Here is a 20,722-nt window from a genome sequence, read left to right on the forward strand (position 1 = left end):
ACATATTCACTCCCATCCTCTACTAAATGTCAACCCAGACTTTTTGCACAGGAAACTCTGTTGTAGCAATCCGCTACAACAACGGCACACTTATAGCCTCGGATAAAGCACTATCTTACGGAAAGATGTCACTTTCTACGAATTTTTCGCGTATTTTCACTACCGCAACGACAGCAATTGCATTTTCAGGGGATGAGGCACATTTCAGGTCAACAGTCGACATAATCCAGCAAATAGAGAGGGATAACCGCCGCCTGGACAGGGCCGCCTTGACACCCGAACAGATCCACAGGGTGGTCCAGGAGCAGCACTACGCGGCTAGGAACGAACAGAAACCAGTCCTGAACTCGCTGATTGTTACGGGCAAGAATTTCCTGCAGACCATCGACGTTTTTGGAACCGTTTTCAGCCTGAACGTTGCATCAACCTCTCTCGGCAAGTACTATGCGTTACCGTTTTTGAGGGAGTAGTACAGAGAGAATTTGACAAAGGCGGAGGCAATCGATATTGCGAAAAGGGCGCTTTCAATAATGTACCAGAACGACTGCCTCGCATGCCAGAATATCGAGATCTGTACGATCGGGGATTAAGTGGAAAGGTTCCAGGAGAAGGTGGACTGTAACTGGGACATCGGCAAGTACAGAGACCTGAGTGTCGTGATGAAGTGAAAATACGCTAATTACTCATTACACCTGCTGCGAGGAGCCTGATGAGCTTACCCGGTCCAGGTCCGCAATCCAGTCCAGCGCTGGTACATCATTTTTCCCGCACTCCGGGGAGCTTGCCCGCATGGCTATCACACGGTCAGAATCAGGACTCCCTTCTCGTGCCACCGCCGCCTGCTGGGCCTCGATCGCGCAGATGCTGAGCCAGTCCTGGCGGGTAAACTCGACGAATTTGGTGCTGATCTCCCGGGGCTGCGGCAGGGCCGAGAAGTCGATTCGGACGGACATATGGCCCTCAATCGCTTCACAGGTGAAGTTGATTGTGTCAGCCTCGCGGAACACGATAGGGATCAGTTTGAGTAGTCTGGGTTGCTGGAACTTCCTGCGCTTTTCCTGCGCCGGCGTGTCCTCGCGCAGTTCGAGAGGAAAATCCTACTAACGTAATCCGTTACGCTGGTAGGAGTTCTTGACTTCGACGTTGAGCATTTGCACAAATTCCTGCTGGGAGGGAGAAATTTCGATGTCCGACTCGATCGTGGATAGGCACTGCTTGCTCACGGGATGGTTATTGGAAGAGTAATTCTTAACCTGCTGCGAAACTGACCTTTTGAATTGACCGAGCACTTATGGGGGCTTTCTGAGGAATATTTTTTAATTCATTTCTATAGATAGATTTCAACTTAAAGATATATTAATAGCAAAGGTAAAATTATCGCGTCTGGGCAAGTAAAGTAATAAGTAGTTATTATAAGATTAATAATCAGATATTATTACCGCAATAAAAAATGTCAGGATAGTGCTCGGTTGTAGGCAGTTGTATTATCAATCCGTTGCTAGATAATAAAAATGTTATCTACAAGCCATCCAGCAAAGAAGTTGGTGCTTTTTCTTATGAATAAGGCGCCTAGATCAGATAAGAATGTAATGCATTGAAAACACACAAAATGCCAAAAAAGTAGCAAGGTTTATTTGATCCGATTTAAGAATAAAAGAAAGAGAATTTATGGCTCACTAATTAAAAATGTTCACACAATATTTTGAATAAGGGTTTAAATAACTATGCAGAATTTTCTTCTACCCAAAAGACCTAATTACAGGATGCACTTCAACAAATTCCTTAAGATTTTAAGGTTAAAGTTAATGAAAATAGAGATAAAGAGCGCGCTAGAGTCGAATATAAGTATGCGCATTATAATGACAATTGAAGTTAGTTTTATGTATTTTTTAAAAGAAAATATGTTATATTTATTATATATTAACTATCATGAAATTTAAAATCCCAAAATGCTAGTTCCACCACAAGAATTAATAAACTATATTAATCAGTTATATCCAGATTTAAATGAAATATTTCTTCTTCATACATCAATTTGCTTTAAATTAACCTCCCATAAGTAATATACACCATATTATATGACAGCAACTAAATATCATGTTTTATTTTATTCCTATCACTAGAAAGATTAGTAAAAGAAAATTAAGACATTTAATTTACTGGACTCACAATTAAAATCAACTACAGTTTAGTCATAAGTTGAGATTTTTAGTTTAACTTAAAGTTACTAATTCAAATTTTTATCTGAATTAGAAATTGATACTTGGAGCCAAATTATTAATCTTAAGTTACCTCTATCATTATAAATATAAAATTTTGGTGATTTTTCAGATCTTTAAGGATTAGATTTCTCATTAAAAAGAAATGAAATATCAATTAATTAAGGTGACTAATTAAGTATAAAGTTAGATTCATTTTATAACATATTAAGCTCCTAATAATATTTACGTGATACTGATATTAATATTAGGGACTGGTAAAAATAATTGAATTAGTATTTATATGATTTATCATAAGTAGACCATTTAACAAAATTTGAAGATTCATTTATAATTTTTTAGAAGTTAATTATTAATAATTATACTCATATACCATAAGAAACTGATGAATTATTAAGAAAGTAGAAGTTATCAGAATAATTTGAAAGCATACTTAATATTTAATTATAATAAATCAATATTTAGTCAAAAAATTCTGTTTTAGTACAAATTTTTAAGTTGATTGGAGATTTTTAATAGGTTTGCAAATAACAAGTAAAATAAATCATTGATGAATTCACATTGCCTTCAGCTGAATAATAGATTTACGATTGTAAATAGGAGCAAATGAATTATAATGAATATGTTAAAAACTTAACAAATGAATAAAAAATTCAATTGGAATAATTTATGTCAGTTTTAGGAGTTACACATGGATTTAATGCTTATTTAGGTGTAACACCAGAATATTAATAATTAAGATAATAATGTATTATAAATTAATTTACTTAAGTGTAGGATAAGTACTTCCCAGATAATTTAATTGAAACTTTCATAAAATAAACTGGTAATATTTGTTATCCTAATTAAAAAGCACCTATCATATAATTTGTAAAAAGTAATATTGAATTTTAGTTAAATGTATCAAATCAACATGGCGAACTTAATATTTAAAGAGATAATTTTTAAATATGCTATGATGATTTAGAAGCTATGTAGTAATGTAACTAATAGTATTAAATATAGAAATAGTTTTTGTAAGATAATTAAAATTTTAATTAATAATTATAATGTGTTATCAATTATTCTGGCTTTTAAGTTTATTGTAGCTCTTAAATCGATGATAAAAATGTATGTTTGTTGCATGGATTGAATGAAAACTAAGAATTTACTATTAATTATGAAAAGGAGGAAATTATTAATTAAGTATAAAAATATTTTAATTTAGGCCCAAAAACAAATACAAATAAACTTTTTTGTTAATAGAAATCATTATTTTATTAATAAAAATTTGACACATTTACGGATTCTAAACACTTTTTGTTATATCTTGCAAGCCATTTAAAAGATGAAGGGCTGAATACTTTTTCTAAACTCATAATTGAAAATAAGCTGGATTTATAGGAATAGTTATAGTAAATTTAATAGAAACATATACGGTCAGATCTTCAGAATGTTATCCCCTGGTGCAATAAACTAAGCATAAATATGAAACTATTATAATATGATGAATCGTATATTTTGAAGAATCCATAAGAATTACTATTAATGGATTTACCGAGTTTATTTGTAGACAAGATGATGTCCAATTAAACTGTTATGACTTAAGATTAAATTGATGCAATGAAACAATATGCTATCAAATTTAAATTACCTGTTAAGTATACTTAAATGATTGATTAATAATACAATCCTGACTTTTTGCAAGATTTCAGGTTTTCAGATGAAGATGTTACAAAATTGGAAAATTAGATTATTAATCATTTAGAAAGTATCAAATATGATATTGAGAATTTGGATAAGAGTTTATTTTCGGAATATTTAATATATAAATAATAATAGTATGAAAAGTAAGAATCTTTTAAGATATGCATATTTTGGAGCGACATGTATAGGACTTAATATTTACCTTAACTAATCTTACTAATTGATCAGATTATAATATAATCAGAGCATTTAGCTATAGAGATAATAGATATATTTAAATATTTCTAAGTACCTTAACATCTGTGGTTATTTACAGCTAACTTGAGTCAATTTGTAGAAATTTATGATATAATTCATCTATACATAATTAGTTAGTGTATATCAGATTTATTAAATACCAATTTAAGATAGTTATAGAGAAAAATTTAATAATTTGGTGTTTTTGACAACTTAAAAGGGTATTCTGAAGAGTAACTATTTTTCACAGTTAATAGTAAGCAGTAGAGATTAGATATCATTCAAAATAAAGTTAAAAATTATATAGTTGATTTTCTAAATTAGTTATTTAGTGTTTAAAATTATTCAAAATAGCTTTGGATATAAATATAAGAAATATTTACCTTTGATTACGTACAACATTCATATTCTGAATAATATACTTAACAAGTTTTTGATTCTGAATTTGGTTTAGAATTTCATCAATAAACATTTTAACTATAAATATTATCCCCAGATACCGTTTTTGATTAAGATATGCAAACAGGCAAGAAAATATTAAATAATTAAAGACGTTTACTTATGTTACACTTCATTTAATAACTTACTGGAATCAAGTTAAAAGATACATCTTCATATGAATTTTCAACACAACCTTTTGAGATAACCGACATTATTGATATTGAGCTAATTTCAAAATGCTATAACCCCTTAGAGCAAATATTCACGAAAACCTCAAAATTGACTCAGACATGCGAGTTATTACAACAATAATTGAACCACACTTTCTCTTTGCAGTTCATCCAACCCCTTAATGATTCTGAAACTCTCCCAATAACTAACCCCAGGAAATATTTTATAACTACAACTAGTCAAACCTATAGCTAACCTTCTATGTACATGAAAAATTTAGCATTTTAGATTTTACTCGACCAAAATCTCTCCAATCATACGAAAATGATTATTGAGGCCTCTTAAGCGTTCTCATACTGGATATCCTATAAATTTGCGACCCTTGAGCCCTCCAATTCAGGATTAAAGAACTTCGTGAATTACGTCCAAATAGCGAAACTTTTAGCCTCAGCAGCCTACAAAACTACACACATTGCTTCACCGTTAGCTTCAAAAATTCTTACGGATATATATCAGTTATTATATCAAGTAAATAAATTTACTTCAAAATTGACTCAAAATTAACTATTAATCTGCAAATAATATGACTATGACATCCCTTTTTGTCTACCAAACAACGCAAATCTGGCTCTCCAGATGGCGCTCAAATCCGTTCCGAATTATTACAGTTCGGCGTCAAATTTCGTCATTAAAACGCGGATTTTGCACCTCAAAAACTCGCAAAAAGTAGCGAATTCTGCCGAAAATCAGCTCAAGATTCTTAAAAAGTTGACCCAAAAAACCCCGTTCTATGCTGAAATTTTAACGCATTCTAACGATTTGAACGAGCTGGAAATCGCATTTAACGGACTCTGGAGCGTCCTGAACCGGCGCAAAATCGCAATTTCGAAGCTTGAAAACAAGCTCAAATCGGTAGCTGCCAGCAGCAGTTAGCCACGCCGAACTGGTCCTAAAAAACTGTTATTGGTCGATATTTAGGGTGAAATTTCGGACAAAATCGACCTTTTGGCCACCCGCAAAATGCTGCTAAATGTGTCGGACGCGGCTTTTTCCAAGGAACTGCTAATCGCGTTTTTAGAGCGAAAAATCGATTTCTATGCCAATTATACCAGTCTAAACGAGCTGCTCTTGAGCCAAATCTACGAGAATTAGGCTCGTCTGCTGATGCAAAGCGACGTCAAAAACGTACTTTTCGAGGCCAAAAGTGCGATTTTGAAGGCGGTGAAAATCCGCGCAAACCTGCTCTCCCGAGCTGACTATTACACGCTGCAGGGCGTGTTCGTCCTGGGAAAAATCGACGCCCTGTTGGGCGATTTTCGCGCCTCTTTGAGCTCTTTGGAGTTTGTTTGGACCAATTTGAGGGCTGTGATGGAAAAATACGATTTAGGTCTCGGAAAAGCGCATTTGATCGACGAAAAAGAGGTCCAAATGTGCATTCTGAAAGCGATTTTCAGCTCTTTTGAGTCAGAATTTCAGTAGCGAATTCGAAGCATCCGGGCAGCCTCCACCAACGATTAGAATAACCGCTAGGAGCTAACGCTGCTGTTCAGCTAGGCTGACGTCGTGAATTCGATTTCTGGGTACATTTTTTAAGCATTTCAGGACGGCCAGTTTGACAAAATCAGCTTTGTCCTGAGGTTCATGTAGGGGTCTGATTTGGGGACAGAATGTGATGATATAATCGAGGGCAGTTTAGGTGATAACGGGGAAGAGGTTTAGGGCGGTTTGCAGATCGAGGAAGGTGACTGGATTTGATTAGATCGTATATAATTTGTTATTGTAATTTAGAATATTGGAGAGGGGGGATAGGTTACTTTATAGAATAAATAATAATAAATTCTAGTAATGGAATTAATACAACCAATTTTGTAAATATTTCCCTTGTCGATAGATATTTATGCATTTTCATATTATTTACATTTCCACTTCCATTGATGCTGCCTAACAAAGAATATTACATTTTTGATTTTGATGGAACCTTGTTCAATTCGCTAGCAGTATTTGGCTAAATAGACAACATGATAATGAAGAAATATAATATCTCATTTAATAGGCATTAGTACGAAGATAGAATTGGTGGTTTATCTATCAAAAAGTTTACTGAGTTTTTAACGAAGGAATTTAAGCTAGATGTTTAACCATAGTAAATTTATAAGGATAGATTGGATGCTTTTACAGCATAGATAAAATAAATTTAATTTATAGATGGTGCAATTTAATTCTTAAAATTACTCAAAAGCTAAGGCAAAAAAGTAGGAATAGCATCAGCCACTGACCCTGACTATTTTAAAATAATAACTTCCACATATCCAGAATTAATAGAATTAACCAACAACACAATTGTGACATGTTATGAAGTTGGTAAATCGAAACCAGATCCAAGTGTTTATTTAGAATGCTTAAATAGGCTAGGTGGAAATATAAATGATGGAATTGTATTTGAAGATTCTTATCCTGGCATTTAAGGAGCTAAAGCTAGTGGGATGTTTGTTTGTGGTATAATTAGTGATAAAAGGTCTTTTGAAAAAAAGACTGAATTATGTGATGCTTATGCTGAAAACTTTTTACAATTTTTAGTTTAGTGAGATAATCTATGAATTTATATGTTTTTATTCATTACTATACTTTTGAAAAAACATAAATTAAATTATAAATTCATTTTATAGCATAAATTTTATCATACTGCAAAAAAACACTCCAATATGGAGATATTTCCCCAGACCATGATTTTTCTAGTTATTTTTCCAAACTTTATAATATCTCGTTAAGTTAAAGCATACTTATCTCAATTATTTCCTTTTAACATTTTTGGTTAGCTCTAATTTCTCGAAACACTTTGTAATCATAAACTAAAAAATGGCTAGTCTTAATATGCCTCCACGGATATTATTCATCTTTTTCTGCCGAATACATAAGTTTGTGTAAAAATTTAGTAGGTTTATCTAAAGTTCTTAGTAAGGAGTATATATTTTCATGATACAATTCAGGTAATTACAAAATTTCTAAATCTTCCCGCTTCTATTTAGTTTTCCACTTTATACTCTTAACTTTGATATGATTTGCAAATTATAGTAGAATTGGGATCAATATTAGAAGAAGTAGATAAAATATCATTAAATTAGAGAGGATAATATCTATATAATATTTTGTTATTTTATTTTCAAATTTTTAGATAATGGACTGGAAACCATCAGACGAAGAAATCGTGGAATATGCATAATATCTTAGTGTAGATTTGGATAAAAATCCTTAGTATAAATCTTTAATGGTTGAAGGACTAACTGCACCTCTACCAGAAGGATGGAAAATAGAAGAAAAGGGAGATGATGTTTTATACATATCTCCAAAGGGATAAAAACAATAAGATCATCCTTATGATGATATTATTAGATAAAAAATTTAAAGTTAAGTTTAGTAATAATAATCAACTAAAATAAGTAAAATATAAGAAGTTAAAATACTTAATAAATCGGAGCCACAATTGAAAGCAACATTGTCAGAAATTTAGCCTCTGGCTATATTTAAAAATATATTGCCTACTTAAGATGATATTAACAAAGCTGCAATATATTTCAAAATTTTAAATATCACCCCATCCCATAAGGTTTTATTAGTGGAATTTTTAACAAATAAATTGGAAGATTGGAATATATTTAAGTATAAGGATACTATATTTTTTCAAAAGAATAATATATCGTAGTGGTAACATCCACTTGAAGATTAATATCGCAAAAAATTTTTGGCATTGAATCTTTTAGAAACAATGAAGGGAACACCGCCAGCAACAACTTTGCAACACACTCCATTGTTACGATAACTGACATAAGATAATTTAGAAACTATTCAAGAATAAGATGAGGTAATTTCAGTAATTAAAATGAACTTAGATGATGAATTGAATAAACAATAAACATAAATATAGTAATAGGTATTAAGTGTCAGTGACTTAAATTTAAGCTAAGTTGAAGCCAAAAAACTTGAAAAATCATAAATTTATCAGTAATTGTGTTAAGAGATGATAAATATTAAAAGATAGCATGCAGAAAATATATAACATGAAATTTAAGTTCATCGATAAGAAATGGAGAAATTAAAATCAGAGCATTCTATTACTATTGATAGACTTAATAAAGAGAATAAAAATGAAATTGAAGTTAGTTTAATTAAGTAAACATAGATTCTTAAGGAATTGCGTGAAAATTTGGAAATCGAAAGTTTGAATCTTAAAAATTTATTTACTATTGATTTGGAAGATATAAACAAGAAGCACATAATAGAAAAGTAATAATTAAATAATGTGTAAAACGAAACGTAGTGCTTATAATTTTAAATAAAGGAAGAGTAAATAAAAACTTAGAACTTATAACAATAACTATTAGAAATTTAAAGCTAAGCTTCCATTATTACTTAATAGTTGATTAAGTTTTAGGAACTATCATAATTATAGATTCCATCACATTTAAAATCATTATTTGATACGTTGGATAAATAAGTATTAAGAGAGAAGTAAGTATTAAGTGTAGAAAAAGCATAAATTGATGCGTTAATAGCAGAATTTAGATTAAAAAATGCAAATAAAGCGGTTATTTCGCGCAAAATTATATTATTTAGAGATTAATAGTTTGAAATTCTTCAAAAATATAGCTTGATTGAAATTTTAAAGAATAGTGTCAAAAGATCATCTTAATAACATAATAAGGATTCTTTTAGCGACTTTCTTCATGAAAATGATACATAAGAATAAAAAGCAATCGATACTATTGTGGAAATTATTTTACATGATAAATATATAAAGATTAACTAATAAGTAAACGATTAATTAGAACATGTTAATGCCATAGTTAATACACCAACTAGAACACCTATATATAATGTTACAAATGAAGATTGGTTATGTTAATTTAAAAAAGGGTTATAGTGATTTTAAGTAAAATTAAATTTTGTACTAGTACTACGTATTTTAATGATTTAAAGTTTATATTAATTAATATTATATTAAATATTGAGTAAAATATAAATTCTATAAATTATGCTTCTTAATCGTCCCTCAAGAACATTATCTGCAATTAGTAATAAAGCTGCATTGTAAATAAGCAAAAACTAATTATAACCAGTAACATCAAAAACTACAAAAAGATCTTCATCAACATAGAAAAAATAATTAAATACTCAATTCGCTTAAAAAGATTTGAATACAGATGAATTATTGAAAAATCTAATCACATTAGATTCATAAATATCTGAAGTAAAATAAATTGGACAAGTTAAAAAAGATATTACTAAATTTACAAATATTGGTATTTAAGATATTTTACCTATATAAATTAATAATGAAGATAACAATTAAACGTCATAAAAATAATAAAATGACGATTAAGAACTTAATGAACATATGTCTGTTGAAGAAAAATTAAAGATGTATCGTAATAACCCACTTTTATTTTAAAAAGTTTTGTTAGAATCTAAAAAAGTTAAATAACAAGAAATAAATAGATAAAGAGAAGAGTAAAATAAATTTAGATAAAAACATAGATAATAAATTGCGGGAGATATACCAATACCACCTATGATTTCTAATTTTCTATCTCATAATAAGAAAGAATTATAATCTGGAAAATTCTAGTATGATAAACTTATGCATAATAGACAGATAAGAGGATAATTATTGGAAGCATAAATAGATGATACGTTATCTAGAAAACGAAGATTAGTGGAAGTTGAAGAAACATTAAAGTATCCAATATTATTTCAATAAAAACGGGAAGTTTTACTACCACGTATTTATGCCCTATAAAAATAAAAGCTAGGAATATATCTTTTTTTAGTATCACGTATATCAGCGATTAATAAATAAACATGTAACTATTAAAAGTTAAAATTTGAGAATATTAAAATCACAAATGGATCTAATCTTATTATAAAGTATTACAGAGAGTATGCAAGATTATAAAGAGAGAATAAAGTTTTTAATGCTAAATTAATCATAACCTAACATCTAAGATATTTTAGAATTAAAAATTAAAAGAATATACGTCAAAAAGCATTAGGTAGTATAAAGTATCTATTATTTTAAAATTATAATGATAATGTATTTTTAGCTTCTATTAACTTGTTTTATCAGGTGTAATATGATCTTACTGAATCTCTATCTGAACTTAATATTAAAAATATGGCTAGAATGCAGATACTAAGAATGTATTTAAAACATAAAATAGATGAAATATCTCTTCATATTTGGATATAAAATAGAGAAAAGTTTCTTTAGGTTACACTAAAGCGATTATAGAATGATCGAAAAAAATTGAAGGAATTAAAATAATTTATGATTTAGAATCCTGCAGGAAAGATAGTCTAGCCTGAGACTTCAGATGACTTTGACCTGCTAAAAAAGCTATAATTTTCGGACATTGAAATTACTAGTGCCGCAGAGGCAATTCTGTACGCGATTCTGAGTACACAGCAAGACGAGCTGCAGGACCGGTACGTCCAAAATAACAGTCCGGCGCAGTTGAATATCACGGTCGTCAACCTTCTTCCGGACCAGGATACGGTGGAACGATGCTATCATGCAGTCAAGGCTAACCAGGATGTGTTCGAGTGGGCCCGATGTAGTGCGGTAGGACTGATGGTTCCCGACGAGTGATGGCACAAGGTTCACTTGATTCGCATGCGAGGGTTACGAATGCCAAGCCTCACACGGCGGCGGGTGGTGTGGAAGTGTTACCTGATCTGGCTCTTCACGGGTGTTTTCGGCGGTCACTATTTCTATTGCTTATAATACGAGGCAGGGTTCATCTACCTGTTGACCTTGGGCATATTCCTTTTCGGCTGGCTCGGTGATCTCTTCATTATCCCACTGCTTGTCTTTTAGGCCAATATGATTGTAGACTAGCGAAATCAGCGTGTGGTACGGGAGGGCATTGGCGCTAATATCAAGGACAACCCTGGGCTGCGAATTCAGACCGTACGATAGGTGCGGCCCACTCCCGACGACGGGGATACTGAGTTCGCACGATGAGGTCATTTATACTCTTCTTCAGGCTAGAGTAGTACGACTTCTTGGCCATCGAGCCAGTCCTGAAGGTTTTACTTGCGCCGCACGACCCATAGCATCTGCTCCAGGTAAGCGTCGGTCGGAATGAGGTTTATGGTGTTCACATTGATGGCGCCTGGTTGCGAATTAAGCAAATAATTCTACTAAAGATCCTCCTGCATGGCCTTGGACACCCGGAGAACATACTACCAGGACATTTCGAGTTAGGTCTCTACCGGTAACTCTAGCTCAGCGATGCGCGCCTAGTCCTACTCCATAGTTGGTAATACTGGCTTATCAGGCGGATACAGAGCGATAAACTGTTTGAATTCCTTGATCTTGCGAGAATCAGCCTAGAGCACGCGCATTTGCCGGGCGATAAAATGGTCTTTTTCTGTCTTCCAAATTTGAAATGCAGAGTTCTTCTAATACCCAAGAAGGTAGCTCATCAGCACATGGACCCTGGCGTTATTTTTTGTGTTTAAGTCATGAACACTCTGTACTATAAGCTCCTTGCTACTGGTGAAGCGAACTACTGCACCTAGGAAGCATTGTTGGTTGTAGTTCTCAAGAAGGAGCGCCTTTGCCGTCCTTAGTGAGCTAATTCGGTTGTTTTTGTTGCGCCTGTTGACGTAAATCCTAAGGTTTCGTGTGATAAGGAATGCTGCTCTGAGTTCAGCCTGCTCTCGGTTGAATTGATGTCGATTGGAGAGACCTCTGAGGATAATCCCTTTGGCCCAGAGAATTAGGTTGTTGCTACGCTTAATCTTGTCGTATACCGCTCCCACCTGCCGCAAAACAGCAATGCGGCTGGAAAAGAAAAGGTAGACTCCTAGAGTATTGCGCTAATTTATAAATATCATCGGTAGTATCGTTGAGATCTTGGGTTGCGAAACATTGTTCTAGGCATCGAACTCTTCTCGCTCAAGCAGATTTCGCTTCCGGGACAAGACATTATCAATCTATGCATCGGTTAACATCCCCTAATACTATCGTTTTGCCTATAGGCGTGATTTTCGCATAGCATCCGAGATGTTCTGAGCAAGATTATGTGTCACAAAATTATCAATGAATTTAATCTATGGCAGTCCTCTACAAATCAAGTTACGATGCTGTTTGCGTTACACCAAGTGATTATTGTACGTATTAATGGCCTCCTACCGTTGGATCTGCTACGACTCAAGTACGAATTTTCGCAAAAGGTCAGGATGTTAACGCAGGATCTTGATTTTCTCCTACATGGGGATATTGGCGTCCATAATGTTATCATTAGTTGCATTTTCGCTTTGATTTTCCTACGCAGCCTCAGCCTTATTCAGAGATACTGGGAGAATGTCGTTCAACGAAAACTGCTACTATCTCGCTTCCTTCGGTACAACATTTGACTGCTGTTTTACAGTCTGAATCTGGGACTCGAGTGAGTCCATGGTAGTCTGCAGCTACTACGTGTCCACAAGCTGCTTTTAAGTGTGGGCGGCATTTTTACGATTATACTTCACTGACCGTGTATTGCTAGAACGATTCTAAGCCATGGTTGCTGCAGCTAATTGGTTATACAGTGTGATCGTAGGTGATGGCTTTTGAACCGAGTCTATCATTTTGCGGAAGGGTGTCTAGGCCAATATATTTAATGCTGTCTTTAATCACTCATCGCTAAACTATTCTCGGTGCCACTACTGTCGTACTATTCGTACTTCCTACCACCACAGTGTCACCAGAGACTGCTATGATACCCAGCTATAGAGCTTGATCAGTAATCGCTGGTTATCCTGCCAGGATAAGGTCAGTGCACCTGAGGGACTTTACTTCTAGATTAGCAATATTTGCAGACTTGTAAATAGTTATACCACCACCCAGATCGTCTGTGGTTAATGAACCAATCGTACTGTGGGTAAAGACTCCTGTGGAAGAATTAAGACTGGTTAAACTAGTCGCGCCTGACACAACCAGATCTCCAGTGAGTGTATTAGCCCCAATAAATGAAAGAGATGTACCTAATTGCAACGCTCGGGTGGTAAAAATTCCCTATGTTTGAACCACCTAGGAAAATACTAGATTTGGTACAGTAATCCCATCACTGAGTGTGAGGGAACTAGTTTGCAGTGCAGGAGCAGACAGTATAGTTGTTACTAGGTTTTCACTATGAAGCGCGTACGTAGTAATATCTATACACTCTAGCGAATCAATCTAATCTTGTATTGCACAGGACCCGGTAAATGTAAAGCTTTTCACCGTAAGTGCACCAATATTGGCTGTTTAGAATGCAGTAAGGTGAGAAAATTTCGCGTTAGTAAGCGTTAAGGATGTCGAAGATCCGGTTGTGAATTAGGCAGATGATATTTCCGTAGCGGCTAAACGCCCATTATTTACTACAATAAATGATGTACGAGCTGTTTGTAGGGTCTTAGTTGCTAGGGCAAAATTAGACGATGAGAACTCTGTATCTACAGTGGCTGTATTAGACTGTGCGATATCTGTCTGGATGGACTCTGTTATGATTGATAGCTAAGGTTATTGTTGCGAGTGAAACTAAATAGCTGATTGAACTCCGTTCATGTGAACTAGTAAAGAAGTATCTACAATAAGGTCGTCCACAACAAGAGTACTCTGATCTCCAATCATAAAAAATAGGAGACACATATGTATCAGAAGACCTAACGATATAATAAAAAATAAGGCAAACACGACAAGGCTGGGAACGTTACAGTCCATGGATATTAAGGAATCATTACCGAATACCTAGATGAGGTGATGTTTTTCGTCACAATCATCATCTGAATGCAACACTGCCGAGTTATTTAAAACGCAGGTATCCTATCTCTGTACTAACTGGTCGTTTGTAACTTCCATTGCAGGAGCTACGCTCTCTGGAAGGAACTCATATGCTGCCAGTATGCTATGAGATGGGTACAAAATCTGTCGCTGATAATAGATGATATATTGCACACCGCCATACTAATTAATGAAGAAACTGTCAGTAAGAATCCGAATAAGTTACGACAAAGTCTAGGATTCCAGTACTCTGGTAGCAGAACCATCCTACAGTGTAAACACTGAACCCGTATCATCAGCAGTTATACAAGTTCCACCTCCAAGAACAATCGCACCAACTTCGTAGCCTTTCGACACTTGAACCTAAGACGTACGGATAATACGGAGCTATGGAAGCTTACCACGCAGCTTTCCTCCACACTAACATTAAGTACGCGTAGATATAACCGCTACATGTCCTCTGAAGCCGCATTCAGAACATGCGGCGTTAGATGAAGCGATCTACTCAGCAATGTCCTCTGGAAGCTGGTTCAAGGAATCAGCTAGAATACGATGGACAGATGCACTAGGAGTTGGCTGGAATATAAACGGACGTGCAAGTAACGATAACGTATTGGCAAGAGCACGCTAAGGTCCATTCATTTAATTTTTGTCCGACTATGATCTATTTGTAAAATGATAATTATTAATCACCCCATTAAATCTTAAAATCCTGGAATTTAACTAATTCCTTTACAATTTCTAATTGCTTCTTAGCATTACTCAAAAACTATATTTTATAGATCTTTGTCGATTTCAATCTTTCCGAAAATTATTAATATACAAAATAAACATCCAACACCAACCGTTTAAAAGCCTAGTAATTCATTATCGATAGACTTCATATAGACATTGACTTACTATACAAATGAACAAATACATGCTCCTAACTCACCTGAAATATTATTTTTAATTAAATTAAGTTTATCTAATTTTTTAGATAGACATAATAAGCATAAAATACTAGGATTATTGAAAGGTCTAAAGTCTACTATGTTAAAGACTTTTGTTAGATTTTACAGGCTATAAATAATATTTTTAATTATTTCTTTCCCTTTTACATCTTTTTTAGACTCAGATAAATCTTGCACATATATGTAAAATAACTACTCTACTGCGATAATTATATCTAGTAAGCCAGCAATAACTTTCATGTTAACTGAAAATAGCATGTTTTATTTAATGTCACTTATAAGATTGATAACAGCAGGTTTAAGCTAATCTGGAAAATGGTCAAAAGAACAAAAAATACCTATTATTAAGAGTCCACGAAGCTTCAAATGTATTGGATTTTAAGAATTTTACTTGAAGATATTCAATGATTATTATATAATTTGTTAATCAAAAGAAATAAATTAATGAATTGAAGGTAGTTAACCTGTTAATTACTTAATAAGATCAAATAGTTCCGTGTCATGTTCGTTTTATTCTGAAAAATCAATTAAAAATAATATTGAAAATTCTCCATAATTTTTTATTTTTAATCTTCGTATTTTTGACATTTAAGTAAAAGAAGACATAGCTGATGATGATTCCTAATTGAACTAATTAGAGTGATTTTATGGAGGTATTGAAGTAAAAATAGTATTGTTTAAAGGCAAATATGGTGGATTTTATGAAGACTAAAGTTAAATTAGCGGAGTTTATTTAATCTTAGTCTACAAATCTTAAATTTAAGGATCATTAAGAGAAATCGGCAATGAAATATTAGATGAATTTAGAGGATGATCCTGTGATAAATCCTAAAATTCTTAAAAGTCTGTTTAAGCTAAATTTTACTGAACTGTAGATTGTAAAGAATCTTTAAGTATTTTGGTTTTTAAAATGGACTGGCTGACTTCTGGTGGTTAAACAATTGGAATTTGAATATTTTATTATTTCAGTGGACTAAAATTTAGAGATTTATTAATATTTTGTTATTATTATTCTTTCAAGACTTCTAAAATTTAATCTTTTAGTCCTATTTTCACTTACTTTATTTATAATGGTGAAAGAAGTAATTTTGTATCTTATTTAATAGTTTTTTCAAATAAATTATCTACTAAAGAATCTACATTTTATAGTTCATCAAATAATGAATCTTTTTATGAACGCAGTTAAAATTTATCAAGACTTTAATTTTTAGTATTTGGTTAAGGAGTAGGGGTAGATAATTAATCTGTATCCTCATTAAAAAGAGATGAATGCAGTAATTTTTACGATTGTTGCTATTGTTATTTACTTGAAGTATATTTAAGTTACCCATCCTATGTTTTCATTATATTTTTTTATCTAGGAGGCTAAATTACTTCAATATTTGGTATATAAGAATCTTCTATGAATTATTAAATTTTTTATGTTTCCCCAAGTTAAGATTTTCGTATTTGCTCATTTTTAATATAAGTTAGTTCTTTAATTAATTTTTTATTTAATTATAGGTTTGCAATCTTACTTCTTTGAAGCTAAAAATCCTAAGATTATTTTAATTATAAAATTTCGTTTTACAAGTCTTATCTTTTTAATTATTCTTCTTTCAACTTCTTTCTCATCTCAATATTAGTTTACCTTTCAGCAGTAGTGAAAGTTTTCATTTAATTGCATTTAATTTATAGTTCTGTTACATTTTTATCCTTCTGTAATAAATCTTAATTTAACTAATATATCTTTTTAGAGTATTTCTCTTAATGAATTCTAGGTGATTTAACTTTATATATTTTCTAAGGTGATTTTACGTGTTATGATACTACTAGATTTTCCTTTTAAGTTTTGAGTGGGCTTTTTAGAGCTTAATAAGATCTTAAAAGTTTAATGTCAAGGTTTTCCACGATAGGTTTCTTTTTATTCTTAATCTTTTTAATTTTCTACACTGTTGCAATCTCATAACCTTACGAGGAATTATCTGATTAGCTTTATTAATATATATTCTATTCTTAATTTGTATTTACTTCATGTTATTATTATTGATTTTATTTTTTAGTAAATACAAATTGGTGTATATCATTAATATCTTCAATAGATTTATTTAAATCTTAGTAATCAGGGTTTTCTTTAATTGCTACCTATATTGGTTGACTAATAATACTATTGTTTTTAATATTACCATTAGTTTAATTAATCTATTGTTATTATAAATCATAAATAATTTACTCTTTATCAATTATCTACTGTTCTAATTTTTGAACTGTTGAATCCTATTCTAATAATCTCTAAATTGACTGCTCTAACTATTCTTTATTTTAAAAAATTTATTCTTATGGTTTTGTTTATAGTATAGATTTACTTAATCCTAAACTATTATCATTTTATATTTATTACTAAATTATTGTATTTTATTCAGATTATTACTCACATTTTTTATCCTAAATATATTAACTCATTTTTATTTTTAATGGTGATTCTGATCTAGTCTCACTAAAACTGTTATTATTTGTAATTTCAGAAACGCTACAAATCATTTTCACTATTTCATCTTCCTCATTCACTAACAATGAATGAGTCAATTGATTATCTGATTGTAAAATAGTCGATCTTATTGTAAGATCATTATTAGTTTTAGTTAATGAATTTTTCTACAGTTTATGCTTTTCTACTAATTATTATGTTAATTACGAGCTATCAATCAATGATGGTGTATTTTAAGATTTAGGTTATGAAACAGACTATAGTTAAACATTTGAATCTTGACAAGGCAATGATACTTAGGTACCTTGTAAATTACTTTATAGTTTTTAGAATTATTATAATTATTTAAGCTTTACTAGTTATATTTCATTGTTAATCAGTTATTAGATTTCAGATTTATCATTACTTATATTCAAGCTAGTACTCTAATTAGCAAGTTGTTATACTTATGAAATATTATTGGACTTTTGATTACCCACTGAATTTATGTCGCATTAATTAAATAAACTAGTATGATCTTATTATAGTTATATTTCTTATTATATTTTGAATGAATTTTAAGGTCTACTAGATAATAATGAATCAAAATTCTAATTTGCTTCATACTAGTTTTGTAATAATTTATTATCGCTATGTTAACTAGACTATGAAGTCTCTTCATATGATTATTCATCAATTTCTATTTCTTCTTTTAGTTATACAATCATTTTTAAAAGATTAACCGCGACTTAAGATACTAAACTATCAACATTATGGGCATCATCTGATGTTGACTCTTATTCTGATTAAATAGTTATATTTTCTAAAGATACACTTGGCATACTCTAAGAAAGCTATGATTCCATTTCTTATTCCATCAGACGTCTAAATTCTGACATTTTATTATATAATAAATATTATATCAAGTGATATATAATCTGATAAAAATTAAATGAATGGACCTTAGCGTGCTCTTGCCAATACGTTATCGTTACTTGCACGTCCGTTTATATTCCAGCCAACTCCTAGTGCATCTGTCCATCGTATTCTAGCTGATTCCTTGAACCAGCTTCCAGAGGACATTGCTGAGTAGATCGCTTCATCTAACGCCGCATGTTCTGAATGCGGCTTCAGAGGACATGTAGCGGTTATATCTACGCGTACTTAATGTTAGTGTGGAGGAAAGCTGCGTGGTAAGCTTCCATAGCTCCGTATTATCCGTACGTCTTAGGTTCAAGTGTCGAAAGGCTACGAAGTTGGTGCGATTATTCTTGGAGGTGGAACTTGTATAACTGCTGATGATACGGGTTCAGTGTTTACACTGTAGGATGGTTCTGCTACCAGAGTACTGGAATCCTAGACTTTGTCGTAACTTATTCGGATTCTTACTGACAGTTTCTTCATTAATTAGTATGGCGGTGTGCAATATATCATCTATTATCAGCGACAGATTTTGTACCCATCTCATAGCATACTGGCAGCATATGAGTTCCTTCCAGAGAGCGTAGCTCCTGCAATGGAAGTTACAAACGACCAGTTAGTACAGAGATAGGATACCTGCGTTTTAAATAACTCGGCAGTGTTGCATTCAGATGATGATTGTGACGAAAAACATCACCTCATCTAGGTATTCGGTAATGATTCCTTAATATCCATGGACTGTAACGTTCCCAGCCTTGTCGTGTTTGCCTTATTTTTTATTATATCGTTAGGTCTTCTGATACATATGTGTCTCCTATTTTCTATGATTGGAGATCAGAGTACTCTTGTTGTGGACGACCTTATTGTAGATACTTCTTTACTAGTTCACATGAACGGAGTTCAATCAGCTATTTAGTTTCACTCGCAACAATAACCTTAGCTATCAATCATAACAGAGTCCATCCAGACAGATATCGCACAGTCTAATACAGCCACTGTAGATACAGAGTTCTCATCGTCTAATTTTGCCCTAGCAACTAAGACCCTACAAACAGCTCGTACATCATTTATTGTAGTAAATAATGGGCGTTTAGCCGCTACGGAAATATCATCTGCCTAATTCACAACCGGATCTTCGACATCCTTAACGCTTACTAACGCGAAATTTTCTCACCTTACTGCATTCTAAACAGCCAATATTGGTGCACTTACGGTGAAAAGCTTTACATTTACCGGGTCCTGTGCAATACAAGATTAGATTGATTCGCTAGAGTGTATAGATATTACTACGTACGCGCTTCATAGTGAAAACCTAGTAACAACTATACTGTCTGCTCCTGCACTGCAAACTAGTTCCCTCACACTCAGTGATGGGATTACTGTACCAAATCTAGTATTTTCCTAGGTGGTTCAAACATAGGGAATTTTTACCACCCGAGCGTTGCAATTAGGTACATCTCTTTCATTTATTGGGGCTAATACACTCACTGGAGATCTGGTTGTGTCAGGCGCGACTAGTTTAACCAGTCTTAATTCTTCCACAGGAGTCTTTACCCACAGTACGATTGGTTCATTAACCACAGACGATCTGGGTGGTGGTATAACTATTTACAAGTCTGCAAATATTGCTAATCTAGAAGTAAAGTCCCTCAGGTGCACTGACCTTATCCTGGCAGGATAACCAGCGATTACTGATCAAGCTCTATAGCTGGGTATCATAGCAGTCTCTGGTGACACTGTGGTGGTAGGAAGTACGAATAGTACGACAGTAGTGGCACCGAGAATAGTTTAGCGATGAGTGATTAAAGACAGCATTAAATATATTGGCCTAGACACCCTTCCG

The 20,722-nt window shown here is 32.7% G+C and overlaps 13 protein-coding genes across 13 annotated transcripts; 8 read left to right on the forward strand and 5 right to left on the reverse strand. All coding sequences in view use genetic code 6, as the record gives it.

The window, feature by feature from the left end:
- Nucleotides 1-26: 26 nt before the first annotated feature.
- Nucleotides 27-668, forward strand: SS50377_23074 (Proteasome subunit beta type; the record flags this gene model as incomplete). The annotated part of the gene is made up of 1 exon (XM_067906946.1): nucleotides 27-668. One exon carries the CDS (start codon nucleotides 27-29, stop codon nucleotides 666-668), a length of 642 nt encoding a protein of 213 aa, XP_067766214.1.
- Nucleotides 669-683: 15 nt separating this feature from the next.
- On the reverse strand, nucleotides 684-1,325 carry SS50377_23075 (uncharacterized protein; the record flags this gene model as incomplete). The annotated part of the gene is made up of 1 exon (XM_067906947.1): nucleotides 684-1,325. The coding sequence occupies one exon, from the start codon at nucleotides 1,323-1,325 to the stop codon at nucleotides 684-686; it is 642 nt and encodes a 213-aa protein (XP_067766215.1).
- Nucleotides 1,326-1,450: 125 nt separating this feature from the next.
- Nucleotides 1,451-1,870, forward strand: SS50377_23076 (uncharacterized protein; the record flags this gene model as incomplete). Its single annotated transcript, XM_067906948.1, has 1 exon — nucleotides 1,451-1,870. The coding sequence occupies one exon, from the start codon at nucleotides 1,451-1,453 to the stop codon at nucleotides 1,868-1,870; it is 420 nt and encodes a 139-aa protein (XP_067766216.1).
- A 79-nt stretch (nucleotides 1,871-1,949) lies between these two features.
- Nucleotides 1,950-6,509, forward strand: SS50377_23077 (uncharacterized protein; the record flags this gene model as incomplete). The annotated part of the gene is made up of 1 exon (XM_067906949.1): nucleotides 1,950-6,509. One exon carries the CDS (start codon nucleotides 1,950-1,952, stop codon nucleotides 6,507-6,509), a length of 4,560 nt encoding a protein of 1,519 aa, XP_067766217.1.
- A 179-nt stretch (nucleotides 6,510-6,688) lies between these two features.
- SS50377_23078 (Beta-phosphoglucomutase) lies at nucleotides 6,689-7,339 on the forward strand (the record flags this gene model as incomplete). The annotated part of the gene is made up of 1 exon (XM_067906950.1): nucleotides 6,689-7,339. The coding sequence occupies one exon, from the start codon at nucleotides 6,689-6,691 to the stop codon at nucleotides 7,337-7,339; it is 651 nt and encodes a 216-aa protein (XP_067766218.1).
- A 70-nt stretch (nucleotides 7,340-7,409) lies between these two features.
- On the reverse strand, nucleotides 7,410-7,868 carry SS50377_23079 (uncharacterized protein; the record flags this gene model as incomplete). Its single annotated transcript, XM_067906951.1, has 1 exon — nucleotides 7,410-7,868. One exon carries the CDS (start codon nucleotides 7,866-7,868, stop codon nucleotides 7,410-7,412), a length of 459 nt encoding a protein of 152 aa, XP_067766219.1.
- Nucleotides 7,869-7,929: 61 nt separating this feature from the next.
- On the forward strand, nucleotides 7,930-9,675 carry SS50377_23080 (uncharacterized protein; the record flags this gene model as incomplete). The annotated part of the gene is made up of 1 exon (XM_067906952.1): nucleotides 7,930-9,675. One exon carries the CDS (start codon nucleotides 7,930-7,932, stop codon nucleotides 9,673-9,675), a length of 1,746 nt encoding a protein of 581 aa, XP_067766220.1.
- A 108-nt stretch (nucleotides 9,676-9,783) lies between these two features.
- On the forward strand, nucleotides 9,784-11,397 carry SS50377_23081 (uncharacterized protein; the record flags this gene model as incomplete). Its single annotated transcript, XM_067906953.1, has 1 exon — nucleotides 9,784-11,397. The coding sequence occupies one exon, from the start codon at nucleotides 9,784-9,786 to the stop codon at nucleotides 11,395-11,397; it is 1,614 nt and encodes a 537-aa protein (XP_067766221.1).
- A 39-nt stretch (nucleotides 11,398-11,436) lies between these two features.
- On the forward strand, nucleotides 11,437-11,772 carry SS50377_23082 (TM2 domain-containing protein; the record flags this gene model as incomplete). The annotated part of the gene is made up of 1 exon (XM_067906954.1): nucleotides 11,437-11,772. One exon carries the CDS (start codon nucleotides 11,437-11,439, stop codon nucleotides 11,770-11,772), a length of 336 nt encoding a protein of 111 aa, XP_067766222.1.
- Nucleotides 11,773-11,774: 2 nt separating this feature from the next.
- SS50377_23083 (uncharacterized protein) lies at nucleotides 11,775-13,385 on the reverse strand (the record flags this gene model as incomplete). Its single annotated transcript, XM_067906955.1, has 1 exon — nucleotides 11,775-13,385. One exon carries the CDS (start codon nucleotides 13,383-13,385, stop codon nucleotides 11,775-11,777), a length of 1,611 nt encoding a protein of 536 aa, XP_067766223.1.
- A 49-nt stretch (nucleotides 13,386-13,434) lies between these two features.
- On the reverse strand, nucleotides 13,435-15,201 carry SS50377_23084 (uncharacterized protein; the record flags this gene model as incomplete). Its single annotated transcript, XM_067906956.1, has 1 exon — nucleotides 13,435-15,201. One exon carries the CDS (start codon nucleotides 15,199-15,201, stop codon nucleotides 13,435-13,437), a length of 1,767 nt encoding a protein of 588 aa, XP_067766224.1.
- A 47-nt stretch (nucleotides 15,202-15,248) lies between these two features.
- SS50377_23085 (uncharacterized protein) lies at nucleotides 15,249-18,857 on the reverse strand (the record flags this gene model as incomplete). Its single annotated transcript, XM_067906957.1, has 1 exon — nucleotides 15,249-18,857. The coding sequence occupies one exon, from the start codon at nucleotides 18,855-18,857 to the stop codon at nucleotides 15,249-15,251; it is 3,609 nt and encodes a 1,202-aa protein (XP_067766225.1).
- Nucleotides 18,858-18,910: 53 nt separating this feature from the next.
- Nucleotides 18,911-20,677, forward strand: SS50377_23086 (uncharacterized protein; the record flags this gene model as incomplete). Its single annotated transcript, XM_067906958.1, has 1 exon — nucleotides 18,911-20,677. One exon carries the CDS (start codon nucleotides 18,911-18,913, stop codon nucleotides 20,675-20,677), a length of 1,767 nt encoding a protein of 588 aa, XP_067766226.1.
- Nucleotides 20,678-20,722: the final 45 nt, after the last annotated feature.

Source organism: Spironucleus salmonicida, chromosome 3 (assembly GCF_000497125.1).
Source record: "Spironucleus salmonicida strain ATCC 50377 chromosome 3, whole genome shotgun sequence".
NCBI lineage: Eukaryota > Fornicata > Diplomonadida > Hexamitidae > Spironucleus > Spironucleus salmonicida.